The following is a 25788-nucleotide window of genomic DNA, read 5'->3' on the forward strand; positions in this document are numbered from 1 at the left end:
TTGGAGAGTTGTTCCCCATTTTACAATTGTATAGCAAAAAGAAATATTCCCGAATTTTTGTTTACAGAGAACTGGATGAAACAAGTGAATTGATGAAAGATATGGAATATGATAGAGATAACCTCTCACAGTTTTTAGATCAGCAGCGTCAACAATTAGAGGTCTGTAAACATGATTCATCCTGAAATATACAAGTTTACCTATGAAAATTTGAGTCTCAATCTTATAAAAAAAATTTCCAAACAATGTAAAAAGCAATTTTTGGATTAATGTTTTAGAAACGATAATGACATTCCTACCTACAGTGTAGAATTTTAATTTTAATTTTTTTTTTTTTGGTGACCTCGAGGCTTTGAAATTAGTCTTCTAAAATCCATAATAAATAAGACTTATGGGGTAAGAGTTGTCTGATTTTTTTTTTTGTGTGTGTGATCTACAGGGGATAGTTAAGAATCATGTGCAACATATTGAGAAATAAATTATTGATTGTCATTTTCATTCATCAATTTATCATCACTTACCAATATCAGAGTCTTGACAATGACAGACAAAATATTATGAAAGAGTTAGAGTCAGCCACAGCAGAGCGTACATCATTGAATCAGGAGAACATAACCCTGTCCCAAAGAGCTGAGGTACTCCAGGCAGAACTCCAGAGTATTGAGGACAAGACCAAAGCCATCCACGAGGAGAAATCTAGTGCTGAAGTCAAGTAAGTTGATATTTTGATAATGTATAATTTTTAAATACCTCAGATTTATTACTATAGTACTTGCTGGATTCTAGCATGCTCTTGGGAGAAGCCAAAAATCATGCTAGATTCCGAGTTTGCTGAAATCTGATGCTCATGGGAGGTAACCAATACTTTAAAGTCATCTAGCTTTATCGTTTCATATTGCAGAGCATGCTGGAATTCAGCGTACTAGAATCCAGTGAGTGCTCATCAAAAATGCATACTCTCAGTTGTCCCTTATCTGAGGTTCTGGACAAAATAATAGACTGTTTACTATAATTTACATTATTTTTTGTTATTGCTCATTGCCCTCTGTGTTGACCTCTTGATCTAGATGATTTTCATGTTAAATAAATTTCTGAGCGAAAAGTCGGAGAAAAAGGCTTTGTAAAATGAAATATTATTCTGCTCATCTTTTAAAAGGTTTAAAAAGTATTTCTTTTTTAAATATTTATCTTTCAAGATTACGTGACAATTTGGAGAGATTGGACCAATTGGAGTTTGAGAAGACAATGATATCTGAACACGCCTCAGAGTTGCAAGGAACAATCCAAGATCTTGTATCTCAAAAGGAAATGACAGAGAAGGAATTAAAAGTGAGCTTATCTGATATTTTTTAGGGGACGTAATAAGATAGTTCTAGTCACAGAGTACATGTAGAAAATAACATTTAAAAAAGACCATTCCATAGCTTGTAAGGTACTGAAAATTTAAAGTTTCAGTAGATTATCAAGGGAAAAGAGGTGCATTGTGAAATGCTTATATTGGTCATGTATTTTTAATTCCATAGTGATAACATTATTTATTTTTTGGGTGAAGGTTTAGGGTTTGAATAATGAATGACATTTGTATAGCACCTTACCCTGATTTCCACAGGCTCTACGTGCTTTACATTCTGAAAATAAATATAATATACTGAAAAATAGAATCATATCAATTACATACATAGCAATAAATTCCATTTTACACTCATAACAGGTAGGTTTCTTAAATGTTTTATGTAAAAATAGGAAAAAATAATGACTGCAGTCATTGTAAATGTAATCATAGAAACATTTAGGTATGGTTCTGAATTAAGGCACTATTGCATACAGCCGCTCTTTAGGTGGTGTTGATTTCATAAAAGGCAATGAAGTGAAAATCAATAATGGCTTCAAAAAGAGCACAGTACTTAACAGGTAACATTTCAGACTTAACGCCATTCTACATCCAGCAACGAAAACAATTAAAACAGTAATGCTTCACATAAAATCCAGAATGATTGTAGAAAAGGTCCAGTTATAGTAACTAATGATGGCAAAGAGTAGTGATAGAGTTGCATATCCCTGATAATCACTCTGCAATAAAAGTATTTATCATTTTGAAATGAATTACAACTATTCCTGAATTTTCAGGAGGAAATACGCGCAAGGATATCAGCTGAAGATCGTTTGAAAGAAGCAGAGCGCTCTTTGAATTCTCTTGATCATGCTGTTGAGACCCAATCACATCGAATTGAGGAGGAGGCAAAGGAGGAGATGAAATTCAGCGTCAGGAAACTTAAAAGTATTTATTTATTTGGCACTTTTGTTTCATGATATTGAGAAACTTTGAATTAAATTTGAAATTCCATGTTTTTATACTGTATATTATTTATGATATTATTCTCCTTGTGCATTTTATTAAAAATCTGCCGTCATAAGACAAAGGGTGTCTTATTGGTAATGGGGTCAAATTGAGTTATTGACACTGTCTGTTCCTAAGCTGAATGTGCAATTTTCTATATGAGTTTCATGACTCTTAAGTCAATAAATAAATGTTTCATTACAAAAATAGATATACGACTTGATAGATTTAAAGATATCGGACAAATGGTTTTTCGGCCATCCTGTATTATTTGTTGTTACTGAAAAGCAACCCTTTGTCTTAAGACAGCAGAGATATGAGCTCCTCTGTTGGATTTTCAAAAAATATAGTTGCACTTAAAAAGAATCGTGAAAGATTTTATTTTAGCAAAGATTTATAATTTTGACATTCTACTCTGTAATTTTTAATCCCAGCTTTATTCCTGTCTTATAATCTTAACATTCATCAGTTGAAAGCTGTGAAAGTTATACTTTTGTATGACGTGCTTGTTTTTTCTAACATTCTAATGTATCATATTTCCAGATTTCTTTGAAGATCTAGCTGAAGAGGCAAAGATATCTTCAGACAAACCTATTGTAATCCGTAATGGATTGATGGCCAGGAAGACCTTGGCGAGAAGAGCCAAAACTGTCCGATATGAAAATAGGCGACGATCATCAAGTAAGTATTAATACTGCTGTTATTCTTTATATCCTATCTTTGTATGCATTCATTGATTTTGCTCTCAAATTGCTGCATTAATAATTTATTTTCAAGAAGCCCTTTTCGGCTGTGAGATCAATTCAGTTTTCATTATTTATTTTCTTATTTTTTAAAATTTTGATTATTCATTTATAAACTGCAAAATGTTTTCAGTTTTTGTTTTGTATTTCTTTTTGTAATATTTTTTTTTTGAATTTTCGCTTTTTCATTTTTGTTATCAATACAGGAATGCAGCTTTCTATTGAAACCTATTTTTTTAGTTTTGGATTATTTGGAGTCAATCATTCCTCATACATTTTCTTTTGATCACCACAAAATATTGTTTTTCCATACATTTGAAATGTTGCTCCTTCCTATACTCTACTCTCTCAAAATGAGTGACTGTTTCTTGCTTTGCTTATAAAGGCTCGGTGGATTGTCTGCTAACAGTACATTGTGATCAGCATTCAAATGGTTACAAAACGTTTTAGGGTGGGGTAAGACTCGTGCTCGTATCTCTGTTGTTTCTTCTAATTGGTTGGACAACTTGCGGTGTCAAATTCTTGATGAATAAGTGTAACTGTCACCTGTTCACACGAAACACTTTGCTAACTGTTACTGTGATGATCGCATACTATGCTGAATACACTCAAGTTTCACTACTTTTTATCTATTCATCAAATAGCTGCACAAGGAATAATGGGTCAGCATGACAATAATAATGACATTTAAAGACAGGCATCTAATTTATTTTTTTTTAACCTAAAAAAAGATATAAGATAAATCAATACCTCTTGAAGAAACAATCTCTCCAAACTTCTTTTCTTGTCATAACCAACTTGAATTCAGCAAATCATTTTATTAGAAAGTATTTTTTTCTCTCCCCCCCCCCCTCTTTCTCTGTCTCTCTCTCTCTCTCTCTCTCTCTCTCTCTCTCTCTCTCTCTCTCTCTCTCTCTCTTCTCTCTCTCTCTCTCTCTCTCTCTCTCTCTCTCTCTCTCTCTCTCTCTCTCTCTCTCTCTCACTCTCACTTTAAATCATTTCCTCCTTGCTCGTGCCTTGACTTGTTACTCTTTATCATTTATGTTGCTCATCAGTACACATTCCTTTTATTTTTGTAAACACATGATGCATTTGATTTGCACAAAGCATGCATAAGATGAAAGTGTAGGCCAAATATTATTCGGTCATTGTTTCTTCAATGTTCAGTTATTGTCAAGTTGTCCTTTGATTACCATAAGATTTGAAGAGTTTACGACGGCCAGTGTAGTTGTGGAGGACTGTTTGGATGGAGAATTATATAACAAGATTTCAAACTCAATTGTTATAATCTTGAGAATAGAAAAGCAATATGATGATTTAGATACTGAGATACTTGTATTTTTGATACTGTTTAACTTAATGTATAGACAATACGATTCAGAGATTCCAATGCTATTCTCTTGTTTGTGATCATCTATTCCTCATTTGGAAAACTAAGGAATTAAACAATATGCTGCAAAATAAAGACTCGCAGGAATTCATATGAATTTAATTGAATTTTAGGATTTCTGATTTGACATACTTTTCAACCAATTTTCCAAATTGTGAAGATACTCAGGTTTACAGCTTTGCTGAAATGTATAATGATAAATTTTAATGCGGTGTTTATTTAATTGAATTATTGAATTGTAATGAGTGATATATATATATTACTTATATAGATCATGACGATATTTTTCATTATGAATCATCTCTTTATTTTCAGTCTTCCAGGCCTTTCAGATTCCCAGGTAGAAATTGCTAGAAACATATCCGTATAAATATTGTCAATTGTAAACCATGATAATGTCATGCCATTCTGTGTTAAACCTCAATATTCATGCCATCTATGTTGGATGTTGAGTTTAACAACAGAATGGAAAAAAAAAATACACATAATTCCTTTTATGGTCAAGGAATTTATAAAAAACATCGAATTATATAATTGGAATCTCAGCCCTATACTTCCTGCATGACCTATTTCAAAAATGTCCTGAACTAAAACATCTATTCAGACATATGTTTCCTTTATTGTGCTTCAGTGATATAGTGTTGATTTTTGTCGACTTTTAAATATTTAGAATATTTTTACGATTTATTTTGACACCTTCTTCTTTTTTATCAGTATTTTTAATGTTTATATTTCCATTTAGTGTTTTGAAAAAAAGTTATATTATTTTTATAAATGCATAAAAGTAAAATTGTGAGTCAATATTTGACGGTTTGAAAAATACTTCAAAAGATCAATAATTTAATGATGATATTGTATTTTCTTACAAACTCATGCATAAATCCAAGAGGTATGCAATATAATTGTTTTCTTCTTTTTTTTTTTTTTTTTAACATATCTTCATAATAATTCAAGGAGTAGTGGTGTCGTTTACTTTGATATGACTGATATCAGAATGAAATGCAATTTAAAAGGTTATCTGTAATTATAAAGGTGGAGAAATGGTCATATATTATACCTTTACTAAATCCTGTTGTTGCTTTGTTCTTATAATTCTGTGCACGACACCTGACACTTGTTATGGCACCTGTGGAACTTTTCTTCATTTCTGGTACATTATAAGAAGTGCATGTTTTGGTGGTTATTTTCTTTGTTTTGGGTATACTGTTTTTTGGGGGTTTTTTTTGGGTTTTTTTTTTTTGGGGGGGGGGGGGGGGGGTTTGGGGAGAGGAGAGGTGTTTGGTATATTCTTGAATAAGTAATCTGAATTAAAGAGATAAAGTAATCTTAATTAAGGAAAATATTTTAACTGGCACTAGCAAGAGTATATTTATTAGATTTGTCTACCTGGGACCCTGCAAGTACAAAAATGAAAAGATATGTCAAAATGGTTCGTTTGAATACACAATAATGCGAACAAGAAATTTATGCTGTCAGAATTTGGAAAGGTGCTTGGCTGAAGTAGTTTACCAAAATAATGTTAAACCAAAATCAGTGTTGCTGCAAAAGAAAACTAATCAATTCATTTCATTGTGTTATGAGAAAAGTAAACGATAAATAAAGCTGTGCAATATTATATTTGGCCCTTTTCCAAAATGTCTCCATACTGAATAAGCTTAACAATTTTCCATTGGAGGGCATATTATACCAAATTTCTATCTCTTCATGCAAGTTGCCTTTTTGGCAGCCTTTTGTAAAAACACTCTTACAATTTCTTCCCATAGCCAGGTTGAGTGTTGGTTATGAATTGCCTTACCCCTGTCAGGGTCAGGATTTGCAGCCATTGTCTTCCATCCAACCACTGACATTTATAAATATTGATCTACGTGATAAATTAGTTAGCAGACACTGGTATTAAATCTTTATTATTCTTTTACCTCCACCGAGACAAGAAGTTTAAAAATATATGTTATAAACATCATGAAATTCTAAATAATACTAACAATCAATTAGGTATACTTAAAGGTTTTAGATAAAGAACTGAACAAGTGTGTATGAAAAGTGTGAGACAAAGCAAGAGAGAAAAATACAAGAAAAAAAACATCCCAAAAAATTAGTCGACCTCGACTGGGGATCGAACCTCAAAACTTCTGATTACCAGTCAGACGTGTGAGACCTGTAAACCGAAGGGCTGAGGTTCGATTCCCAGTCGAGGTCGACTGATTTTTGGGATGTTTTTTTTTCTTGTATTTTTCTTTCTTTCTTACTTTGTCTGGCACCTTTCATGCACACTGCTCAGTTCTTTATCTTACACCGGTGCCTGCTCCTTATATTTCTTAATTTTGATATTCTTAAAGGTTTTGTAGTTTTTACCTACCAGTCTTTAAAGGTGACCACAATATGATAGCATAATGAAGGCAATAAAGCAAATATGAAGCAATTTGTTTATTCCCCTCTGTCTTCAGCCCACAAAAATTATTAATCAAATCTCTTTCAACTAATCAGTTGAAATTAATCAAGATATTATATATATATATATATATATATATATATATATATATATATATATATATTATATATATATATATATTATATATAATATATTTCCTCCTGAGTCTATTTTGTGTAACGACTAGACCATTCTCAATTCTTCACCTTCTCTCTCTCTCTCTCTCTCTCTCTCTCTCTCTCTCTCTCTCTCTCTCTCTCTTTCTCTCTTTCTCTCTCTTCTCTCTCTCTCTCTCTCTCTCTCTCTCTCTCTCTCTCTCTCTCTCTCTCTCTCTCTCTCTCTCTCTCTCTCGGTAGATTTTAATTAAAGGAATAACAATTAGTGAAAATAAATGAAGATATAAACTTTCTGTTTTAAAAATTGAACAAAGATTACCAGCTCATTACAGACTATAATACATATGCAGCAAAGTTATATTCATATGTCAAGACTGTTTGTGACTTAAGTCGCACATATTTTTTCCCTTAATTAAGGATGTTTGTTTTTTGGGTTTTTATTTTTTTTACAGTTTTATATATTTAATCATTTACTTTTTTATTTAATTACATATATTTGTATATACAGCATGATTTTTATTTATGGAAATGTTTCTTATTTCTTATCGCAATGCTATTTTCCCTTTCAGCTGTGAAAATAGGAGAGATTTGATTTAAGGAAAAGTATGAATGATATTATTAAATTGTGTCGGTTATCATCGCTAATTATGCAAATTATGAAGTTTTTTATTTAGGAGCACTCTTTGGATTATTAACTTTTTAGCTGTGTTCTCTCATTTTGGTTTGAAGAAATTGCAAAATGGATCGTCCACTACTTTTTGCTTTGTGATATTTGTAGAGTTTTTGTGTCGTGTGTGTGTGTGCGTTTGTATTTTGGTGTTTTTTGTTTTGTTTGGGGTTTTCTTTTCATGTGTGCGTGTGTGGTGGATGGGGGAAAGAGTTGAAGAGGTTTAATAAAATTATCGTATTCCAAGATTTATGAAATTAATAAGGGCAATGAAATAACTATTTTTCAGACATTTGCAACACATATTTTCAAAAAATGTAACCCTTTGAATTTTTACCTTAATCTGCTTCTTTTATTTTTGAAGGAAATTATAAACTATTTTTACACATAAAAGAACAGATGCACTTGATGTTCTTTTAGAACCTTACTTTGATTTTCGAATCAGAGCTATTTGCTCATTTTTTCAGTAAGAACTGATATTTGGTTTCTTCAGTCATTTTGCTTGGCCATGTCTTTAAAATATTCTATGAAATGGGCCAACGTTTACAAGTTCATTTTTTCCACTGTCATTTAGAATGCTGTTAAATTTTGCTCTTTGATAATCGTGTTATCACCAGATGTAATAGAATTGAAAATTTATGAATTAAAGAATGATTATATCACCATATCTATATTATTGGATTCTTATGCCGATCTCAATATACAAAAAATGATAATAAACCCAAATTACCAATGACTTGATAAACTGAGACCTTTCATTTTACCTTGGAATCAACATTCAATGACATCCAGATCAACATGAAACATAATATAAGTAAATAACAACCTGCCTGAATCTGTAGATTGTAAAATTATTGAAAAAAATGACTTAATCAGTTTAGAAAAAAGAACAAAATACGTTACAAGAAACAGTCTCTCTTAAGTCCATTGTTTGTTTGTTTTTGTTTTTAATTCTTTTGGGTTAATTCAATTTTGCACAATGAAAATAAATAAATTTTCCTACCATATATCCTTCTTATTTTTTTCTTACCCCTTTTTTTCAACAAAAAAAAAAGTAAAGAAAGAAAGAAAGAAAAAGAGAAAAAAAAAGAAAATAAAAATGTGGGAATAAATATGAACAATCTCTTCATCAATATTTCAGTTTACTAAACTTTATCAATATTAAATGTTTTGGTCTTGATCTCTGAATTTGCCGAAGACTCAAATCTTTGATGTGAGAGTGTTTTTATTTCACTCTTTTAAAATCTAATATCTCTGAAATCGCAATATTTCCCAGCCGTTTTCAAGTAACATCTGTCTTTGGCTTGAAGTGATGGATAGAGTAACTTGTTCTTTCTTACTTACTTACTTATCCGAACCAGCTACCACCTGAGCTCTAGCCCTTCGGTCCACTTGTTCTTTCAAAGTGTGGTGTTTGGTTGATTAGTTGACATTTTTGGGCAGTTGCCTAAACTTTTTTAAAAATTAATATTCACCTTATCACATGAATTAAATTGTCCAGGGAAATTTTACCACATTGGACATTTTACAAATAGCAGATAGAAGCAAATAAATTGTGTGCACTCATTGCGCTTCTCATGGGTAAATAAATAATGAGAAATGCTTCAAGTCTGGTAATCAACTGTTGGATGTAGTGTTTAAATAATAATAATAGTTAATTTATTATTTTTTTAAGGGAAGGGGGGGGGGGGATTGATATTTTAAATGCGTAAAGAAATTTAGAATTGAAATTTTTTAAAAGGAGGAGAATAAAGTAATCGGGCATAGTAAGGAAATTTAAAGGCTTTGCTAGAACCATCATGGGTAGTTCTGAATTCTAAAATGCAAAATGTTACTGTCAAGGACAAGAAAAAGTGTTGGGCAAAGGAAGGAAATAAGAAACACCAATCATGAGTTAGAGTCTCCTGGGGAAAAAAAAAGAGAAAATATTTTTACCATAAAAATCGGCGAGTTATGGAAAAGTATTGAAATTTTATTTACAGGTCTGACTCTTACTTGGTATCTCTCATTGCTGTCATTTCTATCATACTATTGTTATTATTATTTATTATTATTATTTTTATTATTATTATTATTATTATTATTATTATTATTATTATTATTATTATTATTATATTATTATTATTATTATTATTATCATTATTATTATTATCATTATTATTATTATCATTATTATTATATTATTATTATTATTATTATTATTATTATTATTATTATTATTATTATTATTATATTTATTATTATTATTCATTAGTTATTATTATTATTATTATTATTATTATTATTATTATTATTATTATTATTATTATTATTATTATATGCTCAATATTCTTAGAGTTAAAAAACCAAGCTTACATTAAGTCTGTTGCCTAACTATTGAAGATTGATTTGCTTAATATGAACCACATAAAATTTGTCGATTATTTTAATTAATTTTTTTATGTCTATATAATATTTATTAAATAAAGCCTTTTATCTTTAGCCATATACAGCTTATAAAAGAGACCTATGTCCATTTTTTTCCAGAATGTTGTTAATAAAAAATGAACATAATTTGCCATACTACACAGAAACAGAGCTCAAATTTATCATGAACAAAGTTCATATGGTTTTTGTAGTCGTCTATTGACATTGTGATAATTTCTCTCAATTACACTCACGATCCTATGTCTCCCAGTCAGTATAAAAAATCAATTTCTATGGATTCTATGCTTCTGTTTACCACATCTATTAACCCATTTTAGACGCTTGATTGTCTATTGGGTAGGATTAAACATACAGGAATAATGCATTTTTTAAGGAAACAAGTGGCCTGTGATGTATAGATACATTCATGGACTCAAAATACACAATCAATCAGTTTAGAGAGTGGGTTCAAATCAGCGATTATCCAACAACAATATGTTATTCGGAAAGACATTTTGCACATAATTCCATTTCTTTTTTTCTTTTCTTTTTTTTTTTAAATAAATAAAATTCCCTTTATTTGTCCCAAAGGGAAATTTGTCTCTAGGGTCTATTCCAAGGGGAAAATGGAATAATCCAGGCATCAGCCGCAGTGCAGCACCGCAAACTGAACGAGGGCAAGGTGACTTGCTCAAGGCCACACAAAGTTTAGCAGGTATTCGAACTCGGTACCTTTCAGGTATGAAGCAAAGACTGTACTGCTGAGTCACGCTTCCCCATGATTAGAGTTTAACACTAAATTTGGAGATCCCCCTGGTGAAAGGAGACATTGCCTTTATCCTAAAATTCTACTAGCATCTAAAAAGCTGCATGTCTTATCCTATACGTTAGATATATGTTATTCCATCTCCAGAAGATTTTTAAAGATCGTAAAGCCCTCAGAACAATGGTCTTACTGTGGGTAAGAGCTATCTAGATGCAATATTTTTTTAAAACAATAAACATTATACACACGAATATAGATAATTAGACAAGGCTCTCTGAATGACGAACTTGATAGCATGAAAATTGCTTTACACAGAAAATCAGGCACTCAGACAGAATGGACATTCAAGCAGTGGACTTCTTATGGAAACCATTGCGTTATAAATTGTTTTTATTTTTATGATCATCACCAGCATCATCATCATCATCATCACTATTATCATTTACATCACCTTCATCATTATCACTACTAATACCTAAACTGCCATTACTTATAGTTATTATTTTACTCTTGTTTGTTCCCCAGATAACACTATGTCATGTGACCTCAGTGTCCTCCGACCTCGCCCAGGACTCCGCAGGGCAGTCACGTCAGTGGATAGAACAACCAGAGAACAGTTTCAGATGTCTGGATTGCTTTCTCCTGTTGACGAATCAGCTGAAAAATTCTTTGATGATAACAAGGCTCCTGTCACAATGTAGTCTGCCCTTATAAAATAAAATCTCTTCACATCCTTGCCAAAAGAAAGAAAACAATCTCTGTGGATGCATTGTTGGCTTGTGATAGTTGTGTTTTTATTCAGGGTAAAGTATTATTTTTAGCTCACAATACAACTTCCAAAAGAAACAAATAATCAAAGGAGGCTTTTCCCATCAAAGATATCACACAGTTGAATACAAGATATACAAAAGCAGCGCTTTAGAGTGCACTGGTGTGCAATTTGATTCCTTTTGGTTTTAGTAATTTCATTTTATTTTGTTTGGGTTTTTTTTTTTTTTCGTGTTTTTAGTTCACCAAAGAAATAAGATTTTGAGTTTAATGTCTTCTCATTTCAACCATATCTTAGGAAGAAAACCTGGCTCACTATTAGGGTTTACCCATTATAAAGAATTATTCGACTTATATAGTGAACGAAGTTAATTATTTGTGAAAACTCTTTCAAACAATGTTGTTTACTGATTGTTATTAATTTGTTTTTTAAGAAATGATAAAAATGGATATTTTTATTTAAGAGAGCACATTCCTATTGTCTCATTATGCATAATACATTTCATAATGTTATATTATTTATGCAGGCAAATCATATAGGACAATTTTTTTTTAATTTCAAACAGTACAAAGGCCTTTTCTTATGCGTCTTTTTTCCTGTGAGAACTGAGAATATAAGTCACTGCCTTTAATGAAGTTATCATTCACATTTAGGAAATGGGGTTCAAAGAATATGGATCAGAATTTTTACTTATTGACATGTTTTTCTATATTTTGTTCACAAAAGATCATGTGCCAACATTCTCGATGAAAACTGAAACCTTTAAATTGTGTCATTATTTGAAAATACATTGAAACATAAAAATGGAGTCTTTCAGAACTAACCAAAAGCTTCAAATATTGTTTGTTCATCTTTGTTGTTGACCATTTTTAATGTATACAAAATGATAAACTAAAGTTTGTTGTATAATTTATCAGTTCTTCCATATGATTTTACTTCTTTGCATCATCAAGATTATCAACCTGTTGTTGTTCATCACGAAGCTGATAAATGGGGGCCTAGAATTATGAATAATGTATCTCTTACTACCATTTGGATTTTCGTGTCACATCATTCTCTCCATCAGATTTTATAAAAGGGGATTAACAATGAAAATGATCACAGACTGACTGTTGAATCGCTGAAAATTCCTAATTTTGTCATGTGATATAATGTGAACCACTGTCTCATCTGGTTTTATCATGGAGAGTGGGTTGGAATGGAGTGGGGGGGGGGGGGGGGGGGGGGGAGGAGAGGGGCAGGGGACAGAGGGCTGAAAATTGAATTTTCAATCTAGATCAATGAAATTTTACTTTACTGATATGATTTTATTGAAAACAATGAATGTTGTTATTTTCAGCTGAAAAAAGGGGGGAAATTCTAATCAATTTTTGTTTTGTTTTTGTTTTTGTTTGGTGGGGGGGGGGGGGGAAGGGTGTGTTTTGTTTTGTTTTTGTTTTTTTTGGGGTTTTTTTTTGTTTGTTTTTCTTATTTAAATTCTATTCTCGCAACAGTTTCATATCAACAAAGGTTAACAAAAGACCAGCTTTAGACAGTGGGTCACAAATGGTTATGGTAGTTTATAATAAGTTAAAAAGGGAATCTGTATTACGTTCTGCTTGCAGCGGTTATATAGGGCATGAATATATGAGTGTAATTAAACTAAGTTGACCTATTTCAGCAACAATGGCTGTTTTATTAAATAACACAACCAACAACATTCTGTTCATGCTAATGGTATGAATGTAAACTTGTGAAAATGTTCCTTTTTAAATTATTCAAATAAGTTTTCACAATGTTACAGATAAAGTAAAACGCATCCAACCCTTTGTATTTGGAACTGGATCCTATTTAACAGAAAGGATTTGGTTTTGTTTGGTTCGTGTTAGAAATTGAGTTGGCTGATTGAAGTGTTTATTGTATTTTTGAGTGGGAGATTGAAATCGTGTTTTAAAGTTTTTATTCAATAAATATGTATATAATCATTGATCACAAAATGAACTATACTTTTAAATAATATTAATGCACAAATCTATGAGCGTTTATTTACCAATCTGATAGAAAAATAATTCATTTGGGGCTAGTTTACACTGTTAAGCGAATATAATAAATATAATACAATATATATATATATATATATATATATATATATATATATATATATATATATATATATATATATATATATATATATATATATATATATATATATATATATATATATATATATATATATATATATATATTGAATCGTGTTTGATACAAATATGGTACGAAAAGCATGTAGCAATGGAGCGAATTATTATTTTAATATTTACCACAATGTTTGAGACAGTCTACATTAATGTTTCAGGCCTAATTAGCCATCGTCAGGACTGTGTTAAGTTTGTTGACTGTTGAATAAAATCCAATTCATTCCAATCGTTCAGAAAACCAAACACCATTAGCTACATTAATAAAAACAGCAACCATCACCGTTCCGTCATTGAAAACATACCAAAAAGCATAGCACTGAGGGTGAGCAAACTTTCGGAAAACAAAGAGATATTCAACGTCGCAGCCACCGCCTACAAAGAAGCACTCACAAAAAGCGGATACAACACACCATTTGAATACACAGACGGCCCCCTCTCATGTAAACCCCAACACACAAGTGAAGAACGCAAAACAAGAAAACGACATATTACTTGGTTCAACCCACCTTTCGACAAAAATGTCAGCACAAACATTGGACAGCAGTTCCTGAAGTTAATTGATACACACTTTCCAAAAAACCACAAGCTACATAAAACTATCAACAGGAATACCATAAAAATAAGCTACTCGTGTATGCACAACATAGGACAAATAATTTCAAGCCACAACAAATAAATATTAATAAACCACCAACAAGAGCAAAACCCACCCACCAGAAAATGTAACTGCAGAAATAAGGAACATTGCCCGCTAAACAAACAATGTTTAGAATCAAGTTTAATTTACCAAGCCACAGTCACCGAAACTAAAACAAACAAGCAAGAAAAATATGTAGGACTAACTGAAAATAATTTCAAAACGAGATACAACCTCCACACCTCAACATTTAGAAACACTAACAAAAAAACATCCACAAAACTGAGCGAACATATTTGGAAATTAAAAGACAACAAACGAGACCACAACATTTCATGGAAAATTTTATCTAAAGCAACAGGATACACACCAACATCAAAACAATGTAGCTTATGCCTGGAAGAGAAATATACTATAATCAAACACCCTCATGAAGCCACACTCAACACGAAAAGTGAGATGTACGGTACGTGTCCACATCGCCGGAAGTTCTTGTTAATCAACTACAAACCAGAACCACTTCAACAAATAACAACACTCAACAAAATAACTCAGTCCTGACGATGGCGAATTAAGCCTGAAACATTAATGTAGACTGTCTCAAACATTGTGGTAAATATTTTTAAAAATATAATTCGCTCCATTACTACATGTCGAGCACTTTTCGTACCATATTTGTATCAAACACGATTTTATATATATATATATATATATATATATATATATATATATATATATATATATATTATATATATATATATATATATATATATATTGTGTGTGTGTGTGTGTGTGTGTGTGTGTGTGTGTGTGTGTGTGTGTGTGATGATTGGTCACAAGATGTTTACAGTCTTGTAAATAAGAACAAGCAGGTACAACAACTCTTCATGTGCATGTGTGTGTTGTTGATGATGCAGGTGATTATGCTGGGTTGGGTTCCTGACCTCCCATAGTGGACAGGGAGGTACATACTGTGTCTTTTATCCCACTATATCTGTTTTCCAAATTGCTTTGTCTTTGTCATGGAATAAAATTATTTGGTTTTGTCCTGGTCCTGGCCCGATACCCTGGCTGGGAGGGAAGGAAAAAAAAAAAAAAAAAAAAAAAAAGGAAACAGTCAAATGTATAGTTAGTGAGAGATAATATTTTTTTCCCTTGTAAATCATCTCTCTGTTATGCCCTGCATTATTTTTCCTTTTTCATATGTATGATTTGTAAACAATTGTGTTCCTTTTGGCAGGGATCTGTGCTTGTTCTTGATGAGATATTTAGTGATTTCAAACTAAGTACACTGATGGTGTGCTCTTGGAATCTACATCTGTTCCCTATTTGAACCAATCCCCTTTGTCTCCCTTATTCTTGGATGCTTTAATTGTAATTCTATAACTTTTTACTCAAATTTTTTCCTCTTTACCGGTGCTGATATGACCTATATGTGTTGCAAGCGCCGTAAAACCCTTACAAAGAAACATACAGGGGATGATGGTAATGTCTACATATTATGATGATTGTTAGGCTTCTATTTATGTTACCTACCTCATCTGGCAGCTGTTTTTTCTTCTTTATTTTTCCTCTGGGCTCCATTCATATGGAAGAAAACCATTGACTTAGTCTTTGACTTTAGTAAAAGACTTCAAAATTTTGATTCTTATGTGAGCTTACCAAGCAAGTCCCGGACTCAGACCATCTACTAAGATATCCTAGCAGCATCAATAAGATGGCGACCATTGCTGTGAGATTGAGAGAGCTTCAATTCGGAGGGAAAATATGTCGGTTACAAATGACAGAGGCAAAAATCATCCTGTTGATATTGACTGGCTTTAAAAACTGTCAGAAAATTACAGTTCGTCAAAGCGCTAATTTTTGTGAGTAGAAACTGTTCAGGCTCATGAATTGCAAGAGAATATTTTGCCCTAGAATTGAAGGGTTGTTTCGAAGAACAAAAAATGATTATAAAGTATAATTATGACAAAATTTAATCTGCTGGCATTGTAACTTACTGAAATATTGTGAAAATTGTGTGAAAGTCACCTGCTTCGCTCAGGCTTAAGACTAGTAAGTCTTTTACTAAACTGAGACTAAATATAGTAACTTTACATTAGAATGCGCCCTTGTGTTATTTTACAATTTCTTTTCCTACACTTATTTTGATCACCAGAGATTAAAACGTATCCTTTAAAATGAATATATTAATAATACTTTATAAGACTCTATAAGAAATACTATCATATACAGATTGTTGTATTGTCTAAATTTATGGCAGGCTTGTCAATAAATCAATGCAAGTGATAATTGACGCTTTAAAAAAATTTTCTTATTTTTATGTATATATGCTTTTACATTGGTTAAAAATAACATTACATTAGTTCCAATTTAAGGGACATTAATGATATGATGGTACAAATTACAGCAGATTACTTGGTTTTGTCCTGGCCCTGGCCGGATACCCTAGCTCGGAGGGAAACAGTCAAATGTTTAGAGTTTTACTTACTTACTTATGCCCGTCATTCCTAGTGGAGCATAGGCCGTCGACAACAGTCCTCCATCTTCCTATGTCCTGGCCCATCTTCTCCAACTCTCCCCAGGTGTGTCCCATCCTCTTCATGTCCGCCTCCAGGTCTCGCCGCCAGGTGTTTCTAGGCCACCCTCTCTTCCGTTTTCCCTGGGGGTTCCATCTCAGCGCCTGCCTAGCGGTTTTATTGGTTGGCTTCCTCAGGGTGTGCCCAATCCATCTCCATCTGCGGCGTCTGATTTCGTCTTCTGCTGGCATTTGAGATGTTCTCTGCCACAGGTCTGCATTGTTGATCCTGTCTGGCCAGTGAATCTTGAGGATCCTTCTGAGGCAGCTATTGATGAAGGTCTGTACTTTTCCGGTGGTGGTCTTCGTGGTCCTCCAGGTCTCCGCTCCATACAAAAGGACTGACTTGACATTTGAATTGAAGAGTCTTATTTTGGTTCGGGTTGACACCACCTTGGAGCTCCAGATGTTTTTAAGCTGCAAGTATGCTACCCTCGCCTTGCCAATTCTTGCCTTTACGTCTGCATCTATGCCACCCTGTTTATCTAATATGCTGCCTAAATACGTGAAGTGGTCAACCTCATCCAGTTCGCTCTCGTGCAGTTTGATTGGTTCTTTACTATTTGTGTTTATTTTGAGGACCTTTGTTTTACCCTCATGGGCCCTGAGTCCGATTTGTGATGACTTTGCTGTTATCTCTGTTGTCTTGTCCTGCATTTGTTGGTGATTGTGGGACAGCAAGGCCAAGTCATCTGCAAAGTCCAAATCGTCGACCAGCTCGACTTTTAGACTTTTGGGAGATGATATTTTTTTCCCTGTAAATCATCTCTCTGTTATGCACTGTATTGTTTTGTTTACATATTATATATTATTATTTGTAAACATTTGAGTGTATTCATCTTAGTTGGGACCTGTGTTTGTGTCTGGATGAGACTTTTAGGTGATCTCAAACTAAGTACTTTGATAATGTGCTCTTGGAATCTACATCTGTTTCCTATTTGAACCAATTCCCCTTTGTCTTACCTTTTCTTGGTTGCTTTAATTGTAATTCTAGAACTTTTTACTATCCCATTTTCTTCCTTTTTACTGACGCTGATATAACCTTAATGTGTTGCAAGCGCCGTAAAACCCTTAAAAAACAAATGTATAAAAAAAAGATAATAAAAATAAAAAAAATGTATTAAACAGGTTTTAATTAGAATAATAAACAATAAGAAAATATCTCCACTATACAGAAAAATGAAGACCAGTGGGTTTAAAATCCTAACGATTTGCCCTTTTTCAGGCCATTTAAACATACAATATTAATTAGAAGAATTGATAAATGCTAGGATTTTACTTTTATAATGAAAAATGTACAGAAAATTGATTTTGTTTTTTTAACTGTATATTATTAAGAAAGAAAGTTTGATTGTGTTCCAACCTGCGTTCATCACATGATGAGATCTCTTTGACACATCTGGCATAATTGCTTTAGCCCTCTACAGGCTGGGTTTAATTTTGCCTTATCCCGACACTGACATTATCATCAATGTTACTATTACTGCTTTCTTGAAAAAATCAGTGTTACACAGTTGTAATCGGGTCAATTATGGATAGAAATAAATTCAGTCTCACTGTTGATAATTCAAAGCACCACCCTTACCTTTATTATTTCATAACCTAATTATTATTTTAAGAAAACATATATCAAAGCTTTCGAAGAAAAAGAAACATAACGACTTCAAAAGAAAAAGAAAATGTGTAACAGAATGTTTAGATGTCAAAATCATTTATAAGCCAAAAGAAAGTTTGCACCTGAACTGTTCCTCGTTGTAGATTTTTTTTTTTTTTTAAGCTTGTAAATTTGCTTTTGGTTAATATTTGAATGACTGTGTGCTGAATTATAGCATTCACTTTTGTCTCCTTACAAAGCATCTATAGCAGTTTGATTAATCATACAATTAATTTTATTTTTTACTTATTGGCTGGCCATTCATTGAGATTTGGACTAATATAGTTATTTTGCTAATGTCTGAATATTTTATTACGGAGTAAATAATCTATGTTAGTTTTAATGGATGTGGCATAGAGAGGTCACTTACCTTTCCTGGTTCTGATCGGGATCATTTGCTGAAAGGGAGATGGTCAAATGTTTAATATTTTTTTTAGAGAGATGATATTATTTTCATATTCCTGTTATGTACTACGAGTATTATAGTTATTAGTTTTGAATGTCTCTTTCATAGCAGGATATTTTGCTTGAACTTATATGGAACTTTTAAGTATTGTCAAAATAGGCACATCAATGGATTGTTCGTGGAAATTTGTTCCGCAACTGGAACTAGTCCCCTTTGTCTTACTTTTTCAGATCTCTGGGTGGGATTAATGACCTCCCATAGTGAGCAGGGAGGCACTTACTGTGTCTTCCATCCCCCTATATCTGTGTTCCAACATGCTTTCTGTCTTTGACTTGGAATGAGATAACTTGGTTTTATCCTGGCCCTGGCTGGATACCCAAGCTGGGAAGCTCCCATAGAGGGCAGGGGGGTACATACTGTGTCTTCTATCCCCTTATATCTGTTTTCCAATATGCTTTCTGTCTTTGTCTTGGAATGAGATTACTTAGTTTTGTCCAGGCCCTGACCGGAAACCTTGGCTGGGAGGGAGACAGTCAAATGTTTAGAGTTTTGGGAGATGATATTTTTTTCCTTGTAAATCATCTCTCTGTTATGCACAGCATTATGTTTCTTTATATTATGTATGATTTGTAAAACATTTGAGTGTATTCCTCTTTGCGGGGACCTGTGCTTGGGTCTGGATGAGACTTTTAGTGATCTCAAACTAAATACTTTGATAGTGTGCTTTTGGAATCTACACCTGTTTCTTTTTTTTTAACCAATTCCCCTTTGTCATCCCTTTTCTCGGATGCTTTATTGTAATTCTATAACTTTTTACTATCCCATTTTCTTCCTTTTTACTGGCACTGATATGACCTTAATGTGTTGCAAGCGCCGTAAAACCCTTAAAAACAAAAACTAAAACTAGCTGGGAAGGAAACAGTCAAATGTGTGGTTAGAGTTTTAGGAGATGATATTTTTGTCTTGTAAATCATCTTTCTCTTTTTCACTGTATTATTTCTTTTTGTTTTACATATATATGATTTGTAAAAATTTAAGTGTGTTCTCTTGGCGGGTACCTGTGCTTGTGTCTGGATGAGACATTTAGGTGCTCTAAAACTAAGTATACTGATAGTGTGCTGCTGGAATCTACATCTGTTCCCTATTAGAACTAATTCCCCTTTGTCTTACTTATTCTTGGGTGCTTTAATTGTAATTCTATAACTTATTACTATCCCATTGTTTCCTTTTTACTGGAGCTGATATAACCTTAAAGTGTTGCAAGTGCTGTAAAACCGTTAAAAACAAAACAAACTAGAACGTATTACTATCCTATTTATTTCCTTTTTACCTAAATGTGTTGCAAGCGCCGTAAATCCCTTAAAAACAAACAAGCAACTTCATATCTACAATTTTTCCTCTATATAACCTCCCTTTTTACTGGTTCTGAAATGGGCTTATTGTGTCACAAACGCCATGAACCCCATAGAACCAAACAAACAAACAATGGTGTTTGCTGGGAAGGGGGGGGGGGGGGGGGGGGGGGGGGGGGGGAACATATTTTTAAAATATACAAATAGGTACACATGCTTTTAGAACTTTGAAAAAATAATTAAAGTCTACGCATTTTTTATATATACGGAAATAATATTTTGTTTTAAAGATTTTAAAGTTGGCATATTTATGTTTACTTAAATTGTGATATTTAACATGCTGAATCTTTACTTTTCAATCAAATAAAAAATAAACAAGTATGATAATATTAATATTTATAAACTTTGTGAGAAAGTGAATTCTATTTGTAATTTGTGAAAAGATCGCTATAGTGGTATGGTTTGAATTGTGTGCCACTGGATGGGGTTCCTGACCTCCCATAGTGGGCAGGGAGGCACTTACTGTGTCTTCTATCCCCCTATACCTATTTTCCAACTTGCTTTCTGTCTTGTCTTAGAATGAGATTACTTGGTTTTGTCCAGGCCCTGGCTGTAAACAGTCAAATGTATCGTTAGAGTTTTGGGAGATGATACTTTTTTTTCCTTGTAAATCATCTCTCTGTTATGCACTGTATTGTTTTGCTTACATATTATTTATAATGTGTAAACATTTGAGTGTACCCCTCTTAGCTGGGACCTGTGCTTGTGTCTGGATGTGACTTTTATGTGATCTCAAACTAAGTACTTTGACAGTGTGCTCTTGGAATCTACATCTCTTTCCTATTTGAACCAATTCCCCTTTGTCTTATCTTTTCTTGTGTGCTTGAATTGTAATTCTAGAGCTTTTTACTATCCCATTTTCTTACTTTTTACTGGCGCTGATAATGTGTTGCAAGCACCATAAAACCCTTAAAAACAAAAACAAAAATTGTGTGCCCGATGAGTATACTTATCATGGTGCCTTGAACCGTATCTGAAAGTATTTACCAGAATATTGTTGATAATTCATAACTCACTCAATCCTAACGATTTTTTGCTGCTTTTCAAAATCGGAAAAAATGTATTAAAAAATAAGAATGTACATAGATAGTTTTATTCAACTATCATTAACATGCAGAAACTAAAAACATTAGCTTTGATACTAAGCCTATAATTTGTCTCAGAAAAATGTAATAAATAGGCATGGGCTAAAAGTAACCCGGTAAACCACGGATATAGTCGGTCTTAGGGTTGTGTGAGTTATTACGAACACCAACCGAGAAATAATAAAATAGCCTGATAGACACGGGCTAAATTTAGAATATTTCGCGTGGTGTTCAACATCCATGATTTAGTCTGTCCTTTCGTTGATAACGTTGATTATTTTTTTTCTGAAAGGATTTCCACTCAATGTGGTGTGTTCCTCCCATAACTTTTCATGTTATACTCGTAATTTTATTATATGAGAGTTTTATTTTTACATTTAGAAATGTCTAATGCCATGGAATGATGAACGATTGAATTAAAATTGTGACGCACAAGTGGAGTTAGTTTGATGTTTTTTGATTGAATGCTCATTGACTGTCGTAAAGAGTAGTAGTATTGTTGGTCTTTAGTAGTAGTAGTAGTATAGTAGTAGTAGTAGTAGTAGTAGTAGTAGTAGTAGTAGTAGTAGTAGTAGTAGTAGTAGTAGTAGTAGTAGTAGTAGCAGTGTTGGTGTTAGTAGTAGTAGTAGTAGTAGTAGTAGTAGTAGTAGTAGTAGTAGTAGTAGTAGTAGTAGTAGTAGTAGTAGTAGTAGTAGTAGTAGTAATAATAATAATAATAAATGGCATTTATATAGCGCTTTACCCCGTTGTCACAGGCTCTAAGCACTTTACAGTGATATAAAACAAAACATATTACAGTGAGACAAGTGTGAAGGAAACGTGATACGAATTCAATTTAACAACAACAAAATATGAAAATAATATTGCAACATTATGACGTAAAAAGATAAAACTTTAAGCGAGATTTGAACGTTGTCAACGAATCCGAGCATCTCACGTGTGACGGGAGAGAGTTCCAAAAATGGGGGGCCGAAAATTGAAAAGACTGTTCACCTATTTTACGCAATGGCTTAGGTTTGACAAGGATTGATTGGTCATTGCTTGACCTCAAGTTTCTATTGGGGACATATATGTTTAGAAGGTCTTTAATATAGGAGGGACTGTTCGTGCTCAGGGATTTGTAGACAACAGTACAAATCTTATAGGCAACTCTTTTTCAACAGGAAGCCAATGTAACTCACGGAGAAGAAGAGTTGCTGACGGGTATTTTTTGTTATTGCGTACAATGAGCCTGGCTGCGTTATTTTGAGCAACCTGAAGTTTGCTAATTTTGTCTTTAGTTAAATTCGCCCAAAGGGAGTTACAATAGTCCAATTTAGATAAAACCAAGGAATTAATTAAAAGTTCTGTTATATGCTTCGGTATTAAATTACGAATTTTGCTTATTTTTTTCATTTCTATGTACATAGATTGTATGGTTTTATTCACGTGGCTTGTCATGGAAAGATCTTTATCAATGATGACGCCAAGGTTTTTTGCTTTATTTGAAAATTCTATTGTGCTATTTCCGAGAGTAATTAGTGATTTATTTGCCTGTTTAAGGATACTCGGTCTTCCACACATTAAAATCTCAGTTTTACTATCATTTAATTTTAACTTATTGTGGTACATCCAAGATTTAATCTCATTAAAACAGCTCGTAATTCGTTGTATTAAGAACTGTAAATTACTAAGGGGTGCTGAATCATATATTTGCGTATCATCTGCATAAAAATGATAACTCAGATTGAATCTGGATATCACACTAGAAAGGGGCTGCATATATACAGTAAAAAGGACAGGGCCAAGAACAGAGCCTTGTGGCACTCCAAAATTTAGTAAAACTTGTTCTGACTGAACACCATTCACCACGACAGTCTGCCATCGATCCTGTAAATATGATGTAAACCATTTAAGGGCAATTCCTTTTATGCCGAACGTATTTTCTAGTCTTCTTAACAAAATGTCATGGCCAATGGTGTCAAAGGCAGCTGAAAGATCTAAAATGCATAATACATTGATATTGTTAGCATCAGCATTACATAACAAGTCATTAAAGATTTTAAGAAGCGCCGTTTCAGTACTGTGTTGATGTTTGTAGGCTGACTGAAAGGGTTGTTCCAAACTGTTGTTCTTAAGATGAGATGTTAATTGTGTAAGAACTACCTTCTCCAAAAGTTTTGACAAAAAAGGTAAATTTGATACAGGACGATAATTGTTTAATATATTGTGGTCTAGTGATGGTTTCTTCAGAAGTGGTTTGACGAGGGCACTTTTAAAGCACGATGGAACTTCGCCAGTCAGTATGGATGTATTTATGATTGATGTAATGGATGGTAATAATGTATCGATGGAGCTGGCCAAAAGCTGTGCTGGTAGGGGATCAAGGTCGCAGGATTTAATGGGGGCTTTTTTTATCAACTCGTTTATGAAACTAGGTGAAACTGGTTGGAACTTGTCTAAAGGGGTACCACAGAATGTATTTGTATCTATAAATGGTTCATGCCGATCTAGTTCTGAACGAATGTTATGGATTTTGTCTTTAAAAAAGTTGACAAATGTGTCTGGCAAGTCTCTTTGATTGGTTGTAGATGGTAATGAAGTGCATCTTTCACGTCCAAGTAGATCATTGCAGATGTTAAATAATTGTTTACAAGATTTAGAAGTTTCAAATTTTGAAAGAAAATACGTGGTCTTTGCCTTTTTTATTGTTGTCTTCCAGGCACGAAATGCGCTCTTGAATATTTCACGATGAATCATGAGGCCTGATGTTTTCAGCAGTCTTTCTGCTCTCCGACACTTCGTTTTAGCTTCTTTAACGTCCGACGTATACCACGGAGCATACTTGCGGTTGGTGACGGTCCTTGTTTGGAATGGCGCATGTTTGTCAAGCGTTTCAATGAGACAACTATTCCACTGGTCTGGAGAAATAATTGAATTTTTAGTAAGTTTTGTTTCTAAATCGCCTCTGAAATTGTCCAAATTAATGCCTTTAATGTTTCTGGTTGATGTGGTGGTGGTTTCTTGGCATGGTTTTGAAACGTTAAGATTGAAAGAAATGAGGGAGTGGTCCGAAAAGGGGAGATAATCGACGGTGGCGTTGGTTTTTTGGAACTCTGAATTTTCTACAATTACCCAATCTAAAATATGACCAGCAGAGTGGGTTGGCGTTGTTACGATCTGGCACATGTTGTTCTCTGATAATGACTCGTGCAATTTGGCGGTGTCTGTGACGTTGTCGAAGTGAAAATTAAAGTCGCCGAGTATAATTGAATGGCCAGGACGCGTGTGTTGCAAAGTTAGCATCTCGTTGATTTCCTTCCTAACATCAGGTAATTTTATTTTGTTTTTTCTTGTTTGCTGGCGGTTGGTAGATGCAGTTGAAGTTGTATCTTGTATTCTGGAGGGATAATCTAAGATCAATGGCCTCCATTGTTTTGCAGCGCATTTCGATGATTTCCACATGTTTACATAATTTTGTTTTATAAAATACGCCAATGCCACCCCCTCGCTGATCTTTCCTTGGATACGGTCTAAATTGGTACCCAGGGGGTGTCATAGCTTTTTCAACTGGGTCGTCTCCAGACTGTGAGAGCCATGTCTCTACTATAAATAGAATATCGAAGTTCTTCTCCGTTAATAAATCGTTTAATTCTTCGGTTTTGTTACGGCAGGACTGTGCATTCAGAAGACCAATAACAATGTTATTGTTGTCGTTTGTGAAACTGTTTGTGGTTGGTACAGTTACAAGTGTTGGTGGTGGACGGGGGTTTGTGTGGGGGCGGGGTGGACGACGAGTTGTTACCATTGAGATGTTATGTTGTTTCCGTTTGCCTCCCCGAGGCCTGTACTTATTATTATTACTTATTAGTAGTAGTAGTAGTAGCAGTGTTGGTGTGAGTAGTAGTAGTAGTAGTAGTAGAAGTAGTAGTATTAGTAGTAGTAGTAGTAGTAGTAGTAGTAGTAGTAGCAGTGTTGGTGTTAGTAGTAGTAGTAGTAGTAGTAGTAGTAGTAGTAGTAGTAGTAGTAGTAGTAGTAGTAGTAGTAGTAGTAGTAGTAGTAGTAGTAGTAGTAGTAGTAGTAGTAGTAGCTACTGGAGTGACAGTAGTATTGGTAATAGTATAGAGGTAGAACTAGTAATAGTAGTAGTCGTCGTATTAGTAATTGTAGTAGTAGTAATAGTAGTAGTAGTAGTAGTAGTAGTAGTAGTGGTAGTAGCAGTAGTAGTAAATAGTAGTAG

General features: G+C 33.3%; 1 protein-coding gene across 8 annotated transcripts in view; it reads left to right on the top strand.

Annotated features, from left to right (window-relative positions):
* LOC144973093 (pleckstrin homology domain-containing family D member 1-like) overlaps positions 1–12826 on the top strand; it is a 48366-nt gene extending 35540 nt beyond the window's left edge. For 6 of the 8 annotated variants that reach the window (XM_078915149.1, XM_078915158.1, XM_078915164.1 and 3 more), the window contains exons 9-14: positions 68–161; positions 531–712; positions 1197–1329; positions 2128–2278; positions 2882–3019; positions 11380–12826. In XM_078915149.1, coding sequence (XP_078771275.1) covers positions 68–161; positions 531–712; positions 1197–1329; positions 2128–2278; positions 2882–3019; positions 11380–11555 — 874 coding nt within the window. In that variant the 3' untranslated portion in view covers positions 11556–12826. Of the gene's footprint in view, positions 1–67; positions 162–530; positions 713–1196; positions 1330–2127; positions 2279–2881; positions 3020–4786; positions 4812–7584; positions 9304–11379 lie in introns of those variants that run through there. The other 2 variants (XM_078915170.1, XM_078915180.1) reach the window with 2 other exon arrangements.
* The last annotated feature ends 12962 nt before the right edge of the window (positions 12827–25788 follow it).

Source organism: Berghia stephanieae, chromosome 1 (assembly GCF_034508935.2).
Source record: "Berghia stephanieae isolate SIO BIC M18660-M18661 chromosome 1, UCSD_Bste_1.3, whole genome shotgun sequence".
NCBI lineage: Eukaryota > Metazoa > Mollusca > Gastropoda > Nudibranchia > Aeolidiidae > Berghia > Berghia stephanieae.